Source organism: Macaca fascicularis, chromosome 6, assembly GCF_037993035.2.
Source record: "Macaca fascicularis isolate 582-1 chromosome 6, T2T-MFA8v1.1".
NCBI classification, from domain to species: domain Eukaryota; kingdom Metazoa; phylum Chordata; class Mammalia; order Primates; family Cercopithecidae; genus Macaca; species Macaca fascicularis.
The window spans coordinates 97,812,083-97,830,438 of NC_088380.1; the positions used below are offsets into that span (position 1 = coordinate 97,812,083).

At 33.3% G+C, this 18,356-nt stretch overlaps 1 protein-coding gene across 50 annotated transcripts in view; it reads right to left on the minus strand.

Moving 5' to 3' along the window:
• ARB2A (ARB2 cotranscriptional regulator A) overlaps positions 1-18,356 on the minus strand; it is a 480,313-nt gene that overhangs the window by 191,655 nt on the left and 270,302 nt on the right. For all 50 annotated transcript variants that reach the window (XM_045394839.3, XM_073993876.1, XM_073993880.1 and 47 more), the window contains one exon: positions 16,803-16,922. In XM_045394839.3, coding sequence (XP_045250774.1) covers positions 16,803-16,922 — 120 coding nt within the window. The remainder of the gene's footprint in view (positions 1-16,802; positions 16,923-18,356) is intronic.

Here is an 18,356-nt window from a genome sequence, read left to right on the forward strand (position 1 = left end):
CAAATTCAGCCACGACACATTTCTAAATCTTTGCCAAAAGTAACCTTCTTATAAATTCACATAGGCTTTGATGAAACAGAAAACTGGTCTGGAGGAGGATATTGTCCTGCATCTTGACAGAATCCTACATTTGTCTCACCAGTTCCTCACTAAATGCATAGCTAATAGGTTGGAGGTAATGGGCATTTTCTTGATAATTAGCTGTGTAGGCAAATATGCTTTTTGGCAGATCATATAAATGTTGATTTAAGGACTAGTCAATAAAGAGTGCTAAGCTGTAAAACATTCATTGCTCAATTTCTCACAGATTAGTCTGAAAAATCCTCAAGTTCTGGTTTCCATTGTCACCAGGTAACACATTACTATTTTATAAGTTATGATACAAAATATATTTCACCTATAATTGATATATAGCTGCTTAATCATTTCCATATTTGACAAATTTGTACTATTCACATTAACATTATTTATAATAATGAATAGCACCAGGCAAGTCATCCTGGACCACTGTTTCATAGAGAAACTAATCAAACTCCTAATTTTCTTAAACACATAAAGCAATGCATGTCCCACTGAAACTAAGGAATCTATAATGTATATAAAGTTAGTAAAGACAAGTGGTAATCTATTGCAAACACCAGTAAATTTTAGTTTACATCTAGGTTTAAGAGATCATGTTTAAAGAAAATGGTTTCAAGCTGGAAGCAAGATACACTGTTTTAAAAACAAAAATAGTACAAGATAAATGGCATATACTCTAGCAATTTTCTTTAACGTAGCTTTTTCAAATATAATCTAGTCTACAGTGCACTCAAACTGCAGAAACATCCAAATTAGGGGGAAAAAAGCAATACTTATCCTTGCAAAAAGGGCCTATACTCAAAGAAACATCTGAATAAAATTGAGACATCTGCAGTAAAGTTTTACCTTCTCCCTAGAATGTTTGAGATGAACTCAGTGTAACACTGTCTTCCAAGAAAAGACAAAGTGATCAATGCAAGAACACATCAGGCTGCCTTGGACAGGCCAATCAATGCAAGAAAAAACCTTGCCCAGGGCCTTATGCAAATAGAAGCACGTCCTGCAACCTAGGGAGGGAACATGCGCAATAGATCAATTGGATATAAAAAACCTTACAGCTATATCAGCTTCAGACAGTAAATATATACTGATGAATATCTCACACTGCCCGCAAATTCTTAAAATGGGTTATTTTTAATAACTAGTTAAAAACTCTTCCTGGGATCTGGAGTGCAGTAAAATGGAAGAAAACATCACGGGAGAAATACTCAGCATTACTTTTAAGATTATGTAAATAAAATTCTGATTTTTAAAAATTTCTTGGCATAGCTGAATTTTGCTGACATTTCAGAAGGTTAAGTTTTAAGTATGTTTGTATTCGAGAACAGGAAATAATCTAAAAAAAAAAAACCCACATACAATCTCAGGTAGTTTTTGAACAAAGAATAAAATAAAAATGTTATGGGAGAAATCATTCAAAATGTAAAATTATAGTCATCATTCACTAAAAACTCACCCTATCACCAAAGATTATTCTCTATAGTGTTTAATGTATTGATACAGAAACAGTTTTTGTTTTAAAGTTAATGTTTGTATCTCCATGAATCTCTTAAAAATCTGATTAGAATGTATAATAACCTTAAGACCTAGTTAGTACACAAAGTTAGTATACAAAGCTCTCTCTCTATCCCTGTCAAAGAAAGGGTCTTGAAGGCAAGTCAGGTAATTTATAAGGCTGTATCAAAAATGCTCCATTCAAATACTCAGGAATAAATAACTAAGTGTAAAATTTTTCTCTAAATATTTTTATTTTTTGTTTTTATTAAAACCAATTGTTTCTTAGGAATTCCATGTTTTAAAGAGCCTTTTATAAGTTAAAAAATCAAAATATTTTAAATAGGAATTATGCTAGCAACTATAATATAGATACTACCAAGCAAATAAGAAAACTCTGTAAATATATATTAGTATATTTACTTTAATTGTCTTCTACTCTGGAATTTCAAATTTGAAAATTTAGCTGTAGATGTATTTTCAATCAGGTATGTAGCAAATATTTCTAATATTAAAATAAATTATATGATTCTTCTTTTAGCTATTGATGTATGGATATTCCTTGGCAAAACACTATATGAAATATGAAAATCAGTCATCTACTGTACAGTTCACAATTTGAAGCAGTTTACTTAGCTACTAAAAGGACGTAGACATCTTAAAACACTGATTTATTTAGTCAGTGGAAAGGAATATGAAACTATGCACGATATATCGGCACTATGCTCACTACCTGAGTGACAAAATCCTTTGTACACCAAACCCCAGTGACATGCAGTTTAGCCATGTAACAAACCTGCACATGTACCACCTGAACCTAAAAGATTGAAAAATAAATAAAATATTTTTAAAAAGAAACTATGTAGGATAAACAAAGCATGCTTTTTATTTGTAACATTTCTAGTGCTTTCTATATTGGTAAGATTTTAAGTTTCAGTTTACTCTAGTAAGATTTTTTTCCTAAGGCATAACTAAACATGTCATTCATTTGATCCTGTTAGACTCAAAGCTTTAAAAAAACTCTACTATTTTATGTGGGGAAAGCACAGAGATAAAAAAAATCAAAGTAATATAATACTCTTTTATAGCTTTTCAAGTATTAGATATCAGATGAAGTGCTTATAATAAATCGGAAAGGCATGAAGTAGCAGGTTAATTATAGGGACACAAATGTTTCCCTTTTTCCTATTTTAATTTCAAATATAGGAATTTTGAGTTGTCTGGTATTCACAGTGAAATGTAAACTCCAATTTACAGTAAGTAAAATACAAAAGACCAAGCAACTATGGTTTCACGTCTCGTTAAAATATTTAAATCATTATATTTTCTCCAATATATAGGAAAAAAATAAAAGAAAAACAATTTTAGAACATCATCACCTAATATTTGATATGTGCTGACATTGTGATAAGCATTGAGTAAAGAAATTCTGTATTTTTTGATACCAATTTGTACAATGTGTGTTTCTTGCTTTTAAAAGCACATTTTCAATTTAAAACTTGGGTATCAGGTATGATGTTTAGCCTGCCAAAGATCTTTGTGCTTCACAAATAAAAAGGCAAAATTTCTTGAAATGAAGAGTTCCCTCACCAATTAAAAATGTCCTATTTTATTACAAATTTATGTTATGTAGTTTTGTTTTTGTTTTTTTTTTTAAACCCAATTAGAATGAAGTGTGTGTCATGGGGAAACTGATTGGTTCCGAGACTACGCTGACTTAGACTTTCATCCTAATTCTGTCCTTTGTGCAACCTTGGACAGGTTCCTCAATCTTTCTATCTGTCAAACAAGGCTCATCATACCTACCTGATAGAGTTAAACTTAGGTTGTACAATGCCTTGCTAAATAATGGTTTTGTTTTGTTTTGTTTTTGGAGACAGGGTCTGGCTCTGTCATCCAGGCTAGAGTACAGTGGTGCAACCACGGCTCACTGTATCCTTGAGCTCCTAGGCTCAAGCAATCCTCCCACCTCAGCTTCCTGAGTAGCTGAGACTACAGGCATGCATCATCATATCCAGCTATTTAAATTTTTTTTTTTTGTAGAGATGGGGTCTTACTATGTTTTCGGGGCTGGTCTTGAACTCCTGGGCTCAACTGATCCTTTCGCCTCAGCCTCCCAAAGAGCTGGGATTATAGGTGTGAGCCACTGTACCTGGCATAAATAATGTTTAATGATCAAATGTACAAGAGTCCTGCCTAATATAGTGCTCTTTTTATTGAGTGACAGTATAGCATGGTGGTTATGAGCATGGACTTTGAAGCCAGAAAGCCTGGGTTTCAATTCTGGCTCCCTCACTAGGTCATGTGATCTTAGGTAAGTTACTTAATATTTCTGTAGGTTAGTTTCCTCATATGCAACTGAGGTTAGTTTCCTCATATGTAACTGGGGATAATAATGTAGTTACATCATAGGGTTGTTATAAGGGCTACATGAGTTAATATTTGTAAAGCACTTAAAACAATGCCTGGTACTTGGTAGCTGCAAGCAATTACTTCCAGGTGTAACTTATAGATATGGATAACATGAAGGAGCAAATGCTGATAGCAGAGACTGTTCCATTGAGATGTGAAAGGTCAATTCAATTTAGCTGGTATTAGAAGACAGCTGTCTTTTTCCAGCATGGAATGAGTCGCAAAAAAGAGCCAACCAGGGGCTTGGCCAACGAAACTCATCTACGTTCCAGATCCTCATCAAGTGTTTTCAATTTTCCTGCTTAAACTAAATTTCCAGAGCACCACGTCAAAACATATTCAAAATTTAAATATAAATGATTTGGAGATTGTCTATATTTTACATTTTCCACACCTTATTTCCCCTTCACTAGTTTGAGTAATTAAAAATCGATTAAAATTGAAAGCCTTAGTTGGAAGGCACAAAAAGAATAAGCAATAAAGAGAGAATAAAAACTGAATCATCATATAACTCAACAGAGAAATGTAGAATTGAATCCTGAAATACGTGAAAAACCAGGAAGTTGTCTGAGGGTTAAAAGTCACTACAATTAGTACAATACACTATTTATTTATTTTTCACAGGTACTTGATGAGAAGGAAAACAAAAATCCAACTGTTACAAAATGAGGTCATACTTTTAATGGGAGAAATATATATTTCATGTTTCTCATCTGTAAAATGGGGATAACAGTATCTCATAAAATTGTTATGAGGATTAAATGAGATAAAGTAGACAAATTGCTCAGGACAGCACCCAGTGCATTATCATTTAAGCATGAGAGATGCTGATGATCAGCATGAAGATGATGCCACTGCCTTCTAATTTGCAAGATACTCATAAATGCTAGTTCTATTTTAAAAGTTTATCCTTAAAGACACTATTATGAATTTTTTAGAACTGTTCTTGACCCAGTCATGTCTTAGGCCATCATGGCTGGCTGACAGATTACATGTATTCTATAATGATAGCAATGACAACTCTGAGAGTGAGGCAGAACTCTTAACACAGTAATTGGATATGAAGGTATCTGTTCTGAGAATCTACTGTGAGATCTTAGAGTAAACACACATGCTACCAGACGTTAAAGTTTACAATATACTAAAGATATTTAATACATTACTACGTATTTAATATGTAGACATAATATAAATATGTTTAATATTTGGACAGATGCCCTACAATGTGTAATAGGAAGCAAACCTGAAAATTTGAGGCTGAGCCTACAACAGTGGTAGAAACTTTCATTACACTATCAATGATATTGGAACAGGAATTTTTTTCTGAGATAAACTGACCAGTAATACAATGGTAATATATAGGCCACTGATCTCACATTGTTTTATTTTTACAGGGCATCATTTGATGGAGAAAGTCAAGGTTTCTTTGTTATCAGCGGACAGGCTATTAGAAACCTTTAGAAAATCAACATTTATACTTAAATCTCAACTGGAAAGGAGTCAAGACTGGGGATTTCTACTATAGGAGAAAGTTGAGTGTGTTTTATCTTTCTGCCCAGTGCAGAAAGATAAATACAAAGTTTTTCTTCTAATGCAGTTGTCTGGTGAATGCAGTATGGAAATTTGGAGAAAGATGTTAGAAGTTAGATATTGAGACTTCTGGAAATTTAGAAACAAATAGGCATATTAGAAGTTTAATATGCCTATTTAGGCACAAATATTAGAAGTTTAATATGCCTATTTGTGACTAAATATTCATTTAAATCATCTGACTCAATTATAAAATTGCCACTAAAATATTGAACAGCAATTTTTATTTGTATTCCAATGCTCTTTAACAATCTTTATGAGAAAAAAATCATATAAGGTATGGAAAAACTAAGAAGAAATCTGAATACACTAATCTTGAGAGGTAATTAGATTTAGAAGATACCATAAGGACGGAGCCCCCAAGATGGGGTTGTGTCCTTATAAGAAGAGGAAGAAACTAGAGCTTTCTCTCCCTCTTTCTGCCATGTGAGGACACAATGAGAACATGGCTATAGGCAAACCAAGAAGGCCCTCAACGAATCCCAACCATGTTAACACCCTTATCTAGTACTTCTCAGTCTCCAGAGCTAAGAGAAATAAATGTTGTTTAAACCACCCGTCCATGGCATTTTTGTTATAGCACTGGTAGAAATATGCACTTTAAAGTCAATTCTGATGAGGTCTCAGATGAAAATGTTACTGGACACTGGAGAAAAGGCAATCCTTGAGATAAAGTGGCAAAGAACTTGGCTGAATTGTGTGTTCTAGTGTTTGCTAGAAGGTAGAACTTGTGACAATAAAATTGAATATTTAGCTGAGGAGGTTTCTAAGGAAAGTGTTAGAGAAGCAGCTTGATTCCTCTTGATTGCTTATAGTGAAAATGCAAGGAGAGAGAAATGAGCAAGAAATTATTAAGAAAAAAGGACAAAGAGCATAAAGATTTGGGAAATTCTCAGCCTATCCATATTGAACAAAAGAGAAAGGATGTTCTGAAGAGAGCACTAAGGATGTGGCTGAACAAACATTTGATAGGGAGATTAGCATGGGTGTGAACCACAAACTTCATCAAATATCCCAGCAGGAAAACTGTTAGTTTGACCTACATGGAAAGAAGATGGGACTGTGAGAATGCAACTGTCTGTAAGACAGGAAGCACGCCCTCACTAGAGCCTGGATCTGCTGGTACTTTGATTTTGGGCTTCCTAGCCTCCTGAACTGTGAGAAACAAATGTTTGTTGTATAAGCCACATAGTCTATAATATTTTTGTTATAGGAGCCCAAAATGACCAAATAATAAATACTTAAATAAGCAAACTAATTTCTAGAGGATATGAGCCTTAACTTATTCAATGTAATCACAGAAAACATAACTGAAATTTGGGGTTCGAATAAGGTTCTGCTAGTTTCTTTGATTAGAGATTTCAGTATCTTCTTAGTTGAATTCCTAATCAATTTCCATTGACAGTGCTTCTAAGTGTTCAAAATTTCAGGGCCACAGACTGTACCTTCTGCGCAATCAGTGAGATTGACTCAATGTCCCTGTTTTTCAACTTAAATGATCAATTTTTTCTCTTGTCCATCTTCTTTCTCTATCTTGTGGTTCAGGCTTTACTTTCTTCATTTTGACACAACATAGCAGCATTTGAGATCTGGTCCTGATAATTCATTTATAAATAAATCTAGGATCAACAACTATGTCTTCAGTATATACTCATTGTATGCCCAGCTGGGCTAGGCAGCATGACATAAACCAATGAAAATAATACATTTGTTATTTAATTTTCTGCCAGTTAAAAAAAGGATTCTAAGGTTGCATCAAGCAAAAGATAACTACGTATTAGGACAATGAATAGGAGACTGAGGCTGAGAATAAATTACTGAAATGGAAAACTAACCATAGCTCTGGGTTTCTAGGAAAGGCAAAAATGTATTACACAGCTATTATTTTCTAACAAAAAGAACATATCAGTTCATCTATACAAACAATTTTTCCTAGTACTTACCTCTAAGACAAATTTACCGTATGGATCTTTATACTGTGGACCTTAACATAATGACCTCTTAGCTATTATCCCACTTCACAAATAACCCCTATGTTACTATCTTTATTTAAAAATGTTTCCTATTTAGACTAAAACCTTCTTGAGGCCAGAGATCATGTTTCTAATGTTTCCCCAGTACTTGTATGGAGTGGGTGTGTTCAACTGAATCAGTAATAATCTTTAATAACAATTTTTGGAAACATTTCCTGCCTTGAGGGCATAATATTCAATCTTAACTCCAAGAAAACACTTTTTTTGTTTGCTTGTTTTTGGAGACAAAGTCTTGCTCCATTGCCCAGGCTGAAATGTGGTGATGTGATCATAGCTCACTGCAGCTTCAAACTCCTGGGTTCATGCAATCCTCCTGCCTCAGCCCCACGAATAGCTGGGACTACAGGCATGTACCACCATGTCTGGCTAATTTTTTAAAAAAAAGTTTGGTACAGACGAGGTCTTCCTATGTTGCCCTGCGTGGTCTCAAACTCCTGGACTCAAGAAATCCTCCTGCCGCAGCCTCCCAAAGAGTTGGGATTACAGGCATGAGCCTTGATGTCCAGCCAAGAAACACTTTCAAACCACAAAGTCAAACTTTTGTGGTTCTGGTGGCCTTATTGTGAGCTAAATTTATTCAATAAAAGTGCTAAAAACCTGTAACAAAAAATATGAAGTGAAAGACAATTGATATACATGTAGGGGTCAAAAATCTCCAACTCTCAAAGTTAAAATTACAGAGACCTAGGAGAGTATCACTTTGTTGCTCTGAGACCAAAGAAGGTGTTAGACCCATAGTGTGAACATTTGGCCATAAGACAAGGTAAAATGATAGCCCTTCCTCTCCATCTCCTTTATTGCCACAGAAACCGGATAACCAGAGTACCAAAGACCAGTCCATGGTATTTTAAATGTCCTCAGAATGCAGTATTCTACTCTATTCCACTCTAATCTAAGCCACATAATCAGACTTCTGTCTTGATTTGTTCACAATCCTTCTGATTTTTATGCCTATGATTATAGCCTATTTCTTTCTCTGAAAAAGATTCCATTTTGGAATTCCCAGGCAACGAGTGAAGCCTTAAACCTTACTTTGTTAATCCTCCCCCTGGTAGTAGATCCTGTTTACTTTTTTCTCCTTCATTTCCTATAAAGGAGTGAGGTGGGGCATGGTGAAGGAAAATAGGCACTCTTAAAACCAATTACTAGATCCTGTTTGCTCGGTCATTACCCATTGCCTTGATTTTCTGTTCTCCACAACCAGACTGTACTTCCTGATTCAAACCTGAGCTTACCATACTCTGATAATAACTCCCTAGTGACAACTCACCTTCTATTCCCTCTAAAGCCAACCTCTACAGCTGAAGTAGCTCCTCCTGAAACTATCCTGAACTCTAGTAATAAGATCTTTACCCAAATCTGGCTTCCACCCTTGTTCCCTCAAGCCTTCCCTTAACAAAGATCTAGTATGCTTTGAGTCTAAATCTACCTGGCTCTCCTGAGTTAATTTGAATAAATTATTTAATAAGGATTGGATACTAACTTTTAAAAGTTACATGGCTTTGATTGTAAATTTTTTTGTCCCCTAGAAGTCCTTTCCAATTTGAGATGACTGAGGCGTCACTGTGACTGGGAATTTTATTTAGGAGAGGGCTTACAATGAATGATCATTTTAAGGATACAAGAACAGTAAAAACAGCCCTATTATCAACTGAAATGTGTTTTTCTACATTCCTTCTTATAAAAGGCTTACAATAGTCAATCATAGTCTCATATTTCCAGTAAAATACAAAATCTATCATTAAGATCTTTTATAATACTAATAAAAAAGAAATATTTCTTATGTAATGATTTATATTTAGCAAATTAATATGTCAATTCCTTTGAGTTCTCCTTAACTTGTTATTGTGCTAATTTTGCCAGGCAATCCTTGGTTTCCTAGCAGTCTTTGTGGAACCAGGAGACAGAGTGACCAATCTTTCAGCTACAAACATGCAGGGAAGGCAGTAGGGCCTGAATGCAGCTCATCTACTATGTGGACACTAAGAAAAACCTCTTCCAAAGGTAATTCCAATAGAGTAATATGGGTCCTTTATTCTACAAAAAGATTCCTATTAAAGATTAATGAATTTTTTCTCCATCTCAGCAGCCTTCAAAACAATTGAATCTTGGTGTGCCTGAAGGATATAAAAGGATATAAACATTAAGGAGCACACCAGGTTCTTAAGGGAAATAATCTATCAGGAATGAAAACAATCACAACTAATATCATACTAAATGATCAAATACTGAACAATTTCCTCTTAAGATCAGGAACAAGACAAGGATGTCCATGCTAGCCACCTCTATTCAACCTGGTACTAGAGGTTCTAGCCAGGGGAGTTTGGCAAAAAACCAAAAATATATAAATTAATTAGATAAACATGCATTCAGATTGAAAAGGAAGAAGTAAAACTATCTGTATTCATGAATGATATGATCTTGAATATGAAAACTCCTAAGGAATACACACACATGCGCGCGCACACACACACATACACACACAGATTAGAACTAAAAATAGTGAATTCATCAAGGTTGCAAAATACAAGACTAATATATAAAAATCAATCACGTCTCTAGTAGTACTGAATATGAAAATAAAATTAATAAAATTTCAGTTAGAATAGCTTCAAAAAGAATCAAATACTTAGAAATAAATATAAGAGAAGAAGCTTAAGGCTTGTACACTGAAAACAACAAAGCATTTTTGAAAGAAGACCTAAATAAATGGAAAGAAAGCCCACTGTCATGGATTAGAAGACTTAAGATTGTCAAGATGGCAACACTCCTCAAATTAACCTATTTAGTCAATCCCAATACAAATCTCTGCTCCTTTTTTACTTTTGCAGAAATTAACAAATCAGTCCTAAAATTCATATGGAAACGCAAGACCTAGAATAGCTAAAATCATCTTGAAAAAGAATGAACAAAGTTGGAGGATCTACTCCCTGATTTCAAACCTTACCACAAAGCTACAGTAATCAAGTCAGTGTGGTACTGGTATGAGGACAGGCATATATAGAGAATAAAATACAGTCCAGAAGCATATCCTTACATTTATAGTGTATGGATTTTGACAAGGGTGCTAAGACAAATCAAAGAAGAAAGAAGATTCTTTTTCAATAAATGATGCTGGGATAACTAAATATCCATATTCAAAAGAATTAAATTGGACGCTTACTTTGCACAGTATACAAAAACTAGCTTAAATGACAAAAACAAAAACTAGATAAATTGAACTTCATCAAAATTAAAACTTCTGTACTTTGGAGGAAATCATCAAGAAAGTGAATTAGTTATCCAGAGAATGGGGGAAAATTTTCACAACCATTTGTTGATAAGGGATTTGTACCAATATATAAAGATCTATGAAAAATCAAAAATAAAACGATAACCCAATTAAAAATGAGCAAAGGATTTGAGTAGACATTTCTCTAAAAAAAAACCAAATGGCTAACAGCACATAAAAAGAGGTTCAACATCATTATTCATCAGAGAAATGAAAAAAAAAAAAAAAAAAAAAAACTACAGTGAGATGCCACTTCACACCTAGTAGGATAGCTAAAATAAAGACAGATAATAATAAGCGCTGGTGAGGATGTGCAGAAAGTGGAACCCTCATACACTGCTGGCAGGATTGTAAGTATGGGAAGAAATGGGCAATGGGTATGGAATTTCTTTTGGGGTGATAAAAATGTTCTAAAATTAGATAGTAATGATAGTTGTATGAGTCTGAAAATATGCAAAAAGCCTTTGAACTGTACACTTTATTTAAAGGATGAATTTTATGGCATGTAAATTACATTTCAATAAAGCTCAATAAACCTCCATTGTATCTTGATAAAAGTATGTAAAATTTACCTCAGTAAAAAAAAGTTTAAAAAATGTAAACAAGCAAACATAAGCTAATTATTAAAGGAAAGGTGAAGTTGAACTGACTGGGGATGAAATGGAAAGTTTTCTAGACTTATTTCATAGACTGTCATATAACATTATAAGGATATTATTATAATAATAACTTAGTTATATTGTAATTTAGTCATTTTCTTATTTTATTGAAAAGACTATACCTACAAGAGTGTGTCATAGAGAAGCAATCTTTTCAGACTGAGAGCTGCGCATGCCAGCAACAAGGAGTCTATAAAAGTCTTACACCAGAACGAAAAAAGTAACACTGTCTAATGCGGAGTAACTAATTAGGTAGAATTCCCAAATCCGTCAATATTTAAATGGAGAGCAGGGAGAATTAATAAATTTAGTTAGTAAAAGAGTTAAGGGTTAAACTTTATATGTTGGTCAAGTGTGCAGATATTTAAGGCTACTCATGTTGTTATAATAGATATTACTTTCAAACTTGGGATAAGAGCAATATTAGACTCTTTATCCCCAAGATGTTTCTAGATCATTTGGGTAAAACAAGATTGGACACAAAAGATAACTTTAACAAAACTAATTATCTTGAAGTTATATTACAAATGGCAAGTTATTTTTACTGAATTACCTAGATTTTTAAAGTAGGTTTGTAAGAGTATTTTTGGCCTGAGTTATCTGGATACCATTATGATTCCATTTTTCTTGCTTACCTCCCTTATTTCCCTCAATTTTTGACTCTCAGCAGCTCAACTTTTAGCTGTTCTCATTGATCACATTATGCAGATATCTTACCAATATCCAATTTACTTTGTTCCTTACAGACAAAATATAAATGACACTTCTTTAAGGTCATAGTTAGCTGATGTAAAAGACTAATTATTTTAGTTCCATTTTCTCTTCAGTGTAAATCCAAATCATGCTCCAGGCAATTTAAAAAAATCTACTGAGAGTAGAGAGAGGTTGAGTGTCCTCACACAGCTATGTCCAAAAACCAGTCCTCTATCAGCTGCTGAAGGGCAGCTTAGGCTGCCTGGAGGCCAGGGAGCCCAGCATGGAACAATGGCAGGAAAATAGAGTTCCCTTCATTCCTTAATTCACATGCAAGTGAGGTGCCAATCAAGTGCTGACAAGCATGGAGAAACCAAAATCAAAAGTGGGTAGCGATACACTTTCAAAAGGAGCTGTTTTCACACATTTCTAAGTGATTTTTTAATGATGGTTGTGAATATACTACTAATAACATTGAAAAGGAAATAAAAGTAATAAGAAAAAACACAAAATTTGTATCAGCTGAAATGATTCAATAAACTAATGAAATATATTTACTTAAATTACTTAACATGTTTTACAAAAATATATGAACGCTCTTGTTTTGGCTAAGCAAAGAGATTTCCATTCAAATTGATATATCGAGCACTGCAAACAGGGAAGGTAAGGTGCGCTGAGATCAATAACTGGGCATTGATAAATAAAGCCTGTTAATTTCCAAATTAAATATAAAATTTAAGTTTACTTGATATTGCCAAACTGATCACCTGGAAAGATAAGAGCCAAACACTCTGAAATGGCTAACAATAAAAGCGACGAAATCACTTCATCATAGTGGCTGGAGAAAATGATGATGAAGAAGGTCAAAAACTGCCTTGCTTTAAAATGACAGTTAATTTTCAAAAAATGAGCCTGAATTTTTTACAACTAATATAAGGCAAAAGTAAGTTGCATTATTTGTAGATTTCTTTCCAGATGAATTTGGTAAATACATTCTAATTATGGTTACTACTTCTATTACATGTAAAGTAAAATTTCTAAGAAATTTCAGGCTTTGTAAATGATGGTTTAATAACTGTAACTTTACATACTGGCATAACTTTAAGTATACCGAAAAGATAACAGAGGCAGATATATTACTTTTAAAAGTTCATTACCAATTCATGAGATGAAACAGGGCTTTCCTTTAGTCTTTAATGACTAAATCCTACAATCAATAGGGTTGTCTTATCAAAATTTATTTTTACTAGGAACACAGAAAGTTTAGAGAATTGGAAATTTGAGTTGTTACCATACGGTGAAAGTAAAAGCGGTTAATAGCATACTTTTAATGTCATGTTTCTTCTTAATATAGTAAAATGTATACTGTCTTTTAATATGGTTAGATCTAATCAAGTTCTAAGATTTATTATCATAAAATGAATATTGGTTTTGAAAATAAATCTCTGATTATAAGATATTCTTCAGGATAAATTCAACACTTTAAGATAGGATATAATAGTAAATTATGTTCTCACTTTTCAAAAACAACAATTAGCAAAATATTAAAGCATAAGTAATTGCATTTATTGGTGAAACTATATTTGCTACAATTTACATTTAAAACAATTTTTTTTTGAAATTCATGACATAAAGAAGAATATGAACTGATATGACAATGGTAGAAAAACAATTTCCATGCATTCAAACATGATGCTACAAACTAAGACTGTTCCCTAAGAAATGTGTGTGTGTGTGTGTGTGTGTGTGTATGTCATCTTTAATAATCAAAAGTAAAATTTTATGACAATTTAAATGACTGAAATCCAAAGGATTTACTGTCTGACATGTATAATGCACTACGGGGACAAAACCTCCAATCATAATTTAAGATTTATATATTAATCTTTATAATTTACTTGCTTGTAAAGTTAATATTAAAAGTTTGAATGAAAGTAAAACAATTCATACAGTACAGTTATGTTGAAAAGTCCTGAAAAATACATATTTATCAACATTTTAACACCATGAGTTTTTAAATCTTTTGCTTTTGTCTAAAACTGAATAACCTTTTTATCAGTTTTAGGCAAAAGCAAAGGCTCTAAAAACATTTCAATGTTTATTATTTAACAATACTATATTTTAAGAAAGCCTTTCAAACAAAAACACAGTGGACTTAAACATATTAATCAAATTTGTCAAAAAATAATGTAAAATTCATCAGGGCACAATGCTATTTGCTTAAAGGAATTCATTGTATTAGGTCAGGAACCAGTCTTTATTCATTTGCCACCATCTGTATGCTTCCATTACATACCCGCAATCAAAGTTATTTCACAAAAAAGTAGCCAAAAAAAAAAAAAAAAAAAGAAGAAGAAGAAGATGATGAGATAATTGCCATTAATACTTTAAAACCTAAACAACGTATATTACATTAAATAGACTTCTCAGCCCTGGCGTTGCCTGACAGATATGTGATGTGCCAGTGGTTATATTATATTCCTCCTCCCATGCATGTGCCTCCTGCAGAGATAGCAGACTACAGAAGCTGACCCTTACTGAGACCATCTTGTCTCTCTGACAAAGCTCCTTTTTAACTTCTTACTTACTGGTTACTTCCTGTGATGGAGAAAAACTTTAGCTCAGCTTGTGATAATTTCACAGGCCCTGAGGACCCTGACCCTAATAGCCTCAAGGTCAGAAGTCAAGTCTTGTTCTGAAACATCTGTGTGCTTTATATTAAAGTGGAACAAAAGTGGAGAAATATCCACCAGTGTGTGACAAGCAGGACGGGCAAAATAGGACTGACACACTGGTCATCTGTTAACTCTGGCATCTTCAGTTCATTTTAAAAACTGTCCAAAAGGCATGTAAATTTTAAGTTTGGTGTGTAAAGGTTTTCGTAAACTGTCTTAAAGTTAAAAAATGGGAATTTATGTTTTATAGAACTCTAAAATTTGATTAGCCTTGCAGACTTTCAGACATATTTTAAGTCACTCTACAAGTCAAGAAATTTCATGCTTTAAGTAATTTAACAGCTTACAAAGAAAAAATAAGCTATATATAATCTATATCTATGGAGATATAGAGATATATATATCTATATAGCTATATATCTATATCTGTAGGGATTGAAAGGAATTATTTGAAAAACAACATTCATATTTTAAAAAGTACATCATACTACTGTGCTAAAGAGCTATCTTAAGATATCCATTATATATATCAAAATAAATTAATTAATTCAGCATAGTTAAAATTAGTTGAAAATAATCCCTAAAAACTGAAATAAATTTAGGAAATAAATGATTTAACTTAATGATTTATTGATCTTAAGACAGCAGAAGCACTTGTAGAGTTAGGTCAGCTAAAATATTCTCAGATGTCACCACCAGTTTTATAACTAAATCAAATGGGTAAGCAATAAGACATAGGAAGGTTGAAAAGGTAATGGAAATATATTCAATTTCCATGTCAGAGAAAAACATGCCAAAGTCTAGAAACAAAAATTAGGCAATCAATATTGTGTCTCTGGTTTAATGCCCACTTAGATCAATTTGGATTTAAAATTATTAACTGCACTTTTATCAAATTAATAACTTTATGGTAGGATTGGTAACTTCCTGTAACATAAGAGATTATGGACAGGGAGGCATGAATTCTTCATTAATCCATTATTAGAATTGATTATATCACATTAACCATGCTGGCCCATGATTGTAACATTGTAATATTGCATCTAAAACAGGGAGAATTCAGAAATTTGGTAGTTTCTTTCTGTCACACACATATAATCTTAACTCTAAGAATCAAATTACTTTGAAATATGAAGATTTCTATGACTAAGCAATGCATTCTAGTTAGAAGCAGATTAATGGAAGCTTTCTGGTAGTTTTCATACTAATTATATACAATTCTGATCAAGTATTAAGTACAAGTCAGGTTAAAACTATTAAAATATTAAGTATTCAAAAGGTCTCTTGAAATTTTAAACACTTTATAGATAACATAAGCCTGAATGGTGTACACATAAAGCAGGAAACAATAAATATCACAAAATGTATGGAAACTGGTACTATAATGTAGAAATTAAAAAGTAATATGTAAACAAGGAACAGGCAGAAAGCTTTCTGGTTAGCACTAGAAAGCTCTGTCACCATAAAATAAATTAGTAGGCTGAGGCAGGCAGATCACGAGGTCAGGAGATCAAGACCATCCTGGCCAACATGGTAAAACCCCGTCTCTACTAAAAATACAAAAATTAGCTGACCATGGTGGTGTGTGCCTGTAACCCCAGCTACTTGGGAGGCTGAGGTAGGAAAATAGCCTGAACCAGGGAGTCGGAGGTTGCAGTGAGCTGAGACAGTGCCACTGCCCTCCAGCCTAGCGACAGAGCAAGACTCTGTTTCAAAAAATAATAAATAAATAAATAAATAAATTCTTTTCAAACATCATAAAATTATTTACTCAAAATATGTTATTTTCACCCTTTATAACATAACCTAAAGAGTACTGATACCAACAGAAAGAAAGGAGAGGGGATAAACCTACAAGGAGACTGAAACTAAAAAGAGTAAAATATGCACTTACCAGTTCAACAAAAGCAAGTCCTCCATAGCTGTGAGCAACAAAAAACACATTCTCAGCAGCAGCCTGAGCTATGAAATGATCCCAAACATAGATTGCATGTTCTTCAGGAGAACCATTTTCCTATAAGGGAAACAAATGTCATATATTACATACTATATCTAATTATTATCATAGCAAACAACAATTAAATTAAATGGTTGCATACACAGCATAGGAAATACAATGTTATAGCTCATTCAAAACAAACATAATACAAAAGAACCACATTGAAAATTCAAATTAGAGAATATGAGAGGACTTCAAAAAGTTTGTAAAAAAATATAATTAAAAGAAAAATAAAAAAAGAAACTTTATTTCTGAACATTTCATGAAGATCAAGAAACTTTTGTAAGTGGTGATACATGCCTTTTAGTCCACCCCTAAAGAATTCAGGGTCCTGGTAATTTAACCATATCAATGCAATCTTTTTTACATTATTAACTAAAGAAAAGTGGTGCCCTTAAACATTTTTTACAATTAGAAAACTAAAAGTCAGAAGGAGCCAAGTCAGGACTGCAAGGTGGATGCCTAATGATTTCCCAGAGAAACTCCTACAAAATTACCCTTGTTTGATGTATTCTTGTGGTTGAGAACTCTCTGATGAAGCTTTCCCAGGCATTTTTCTGCTAAAGCTTGGGCTAAATTTCTCAAAACACTTTCATAATAAACAGATGCTATTGTTCTTTGGACCTCTAGAAAGTCAATAAGCAAAATGCCTTGGGCATCCCCCTAAACTGCTGCCAGAACCTTTGCTCTTGACCGGTCAGATTTTGTTTTGACAGGACCACTTCCATCTCTTGGTAGCCATTACTTTGATTGTGCTTTGTCTTCAGGATTGTACTGGTAAAGCCATGTTTCATCTCCTGTTGTAATTCTTCAAAGAAATGTTTATTTTGATCCAAATTGTTAAAAATGTCCATGGAAATATCTGCTCTCGTCTACAGCTGATCTGGGTGCAACAGTTTTGGTACACATTGAGTGCAAAGTTTTTTCACCTTAATTTTTTCAGTCAGAATTGTGTAGGTGGAATCAATTGAGATGTCTATGTGTCACCTACTGTTTCTGTTGTTAATCACTGATCTTATCAATTAGGGCACAAACAAGATTTTTTTTCTCTTAAATTGATGCAGATGGTCAGCTGCCATGAGCTTCATCTTCAACATTGTCCTGTCCCTTCTTCAAATGAGTTAGCCATTTGTAAACTACTGATTTGTTTGGGAGACTGTCCCCATAAACTTTTTGTAAAGCATCAATGATTTTACAATTCTTCCACCCAAGCTTCACTGTAAATTTGATGCTTGTTCTTGCTTTAATTTTAGCAGAATTCATGTTGCTCTGACAGGTGCTCTTTTCAAACTGATGCGCTGTATTTCTTAGTGCCTTGAATGAGATCCTCTTCAGGCATGTTATAGCAAGTTAGTAAGAGTTTATTTTGGTGCAATAAAAATGAAAGCCATGTATAGATTTTTTCATAATATGCATTTTCCATGAACTTTTTGAAGGCACTTCGAAAAT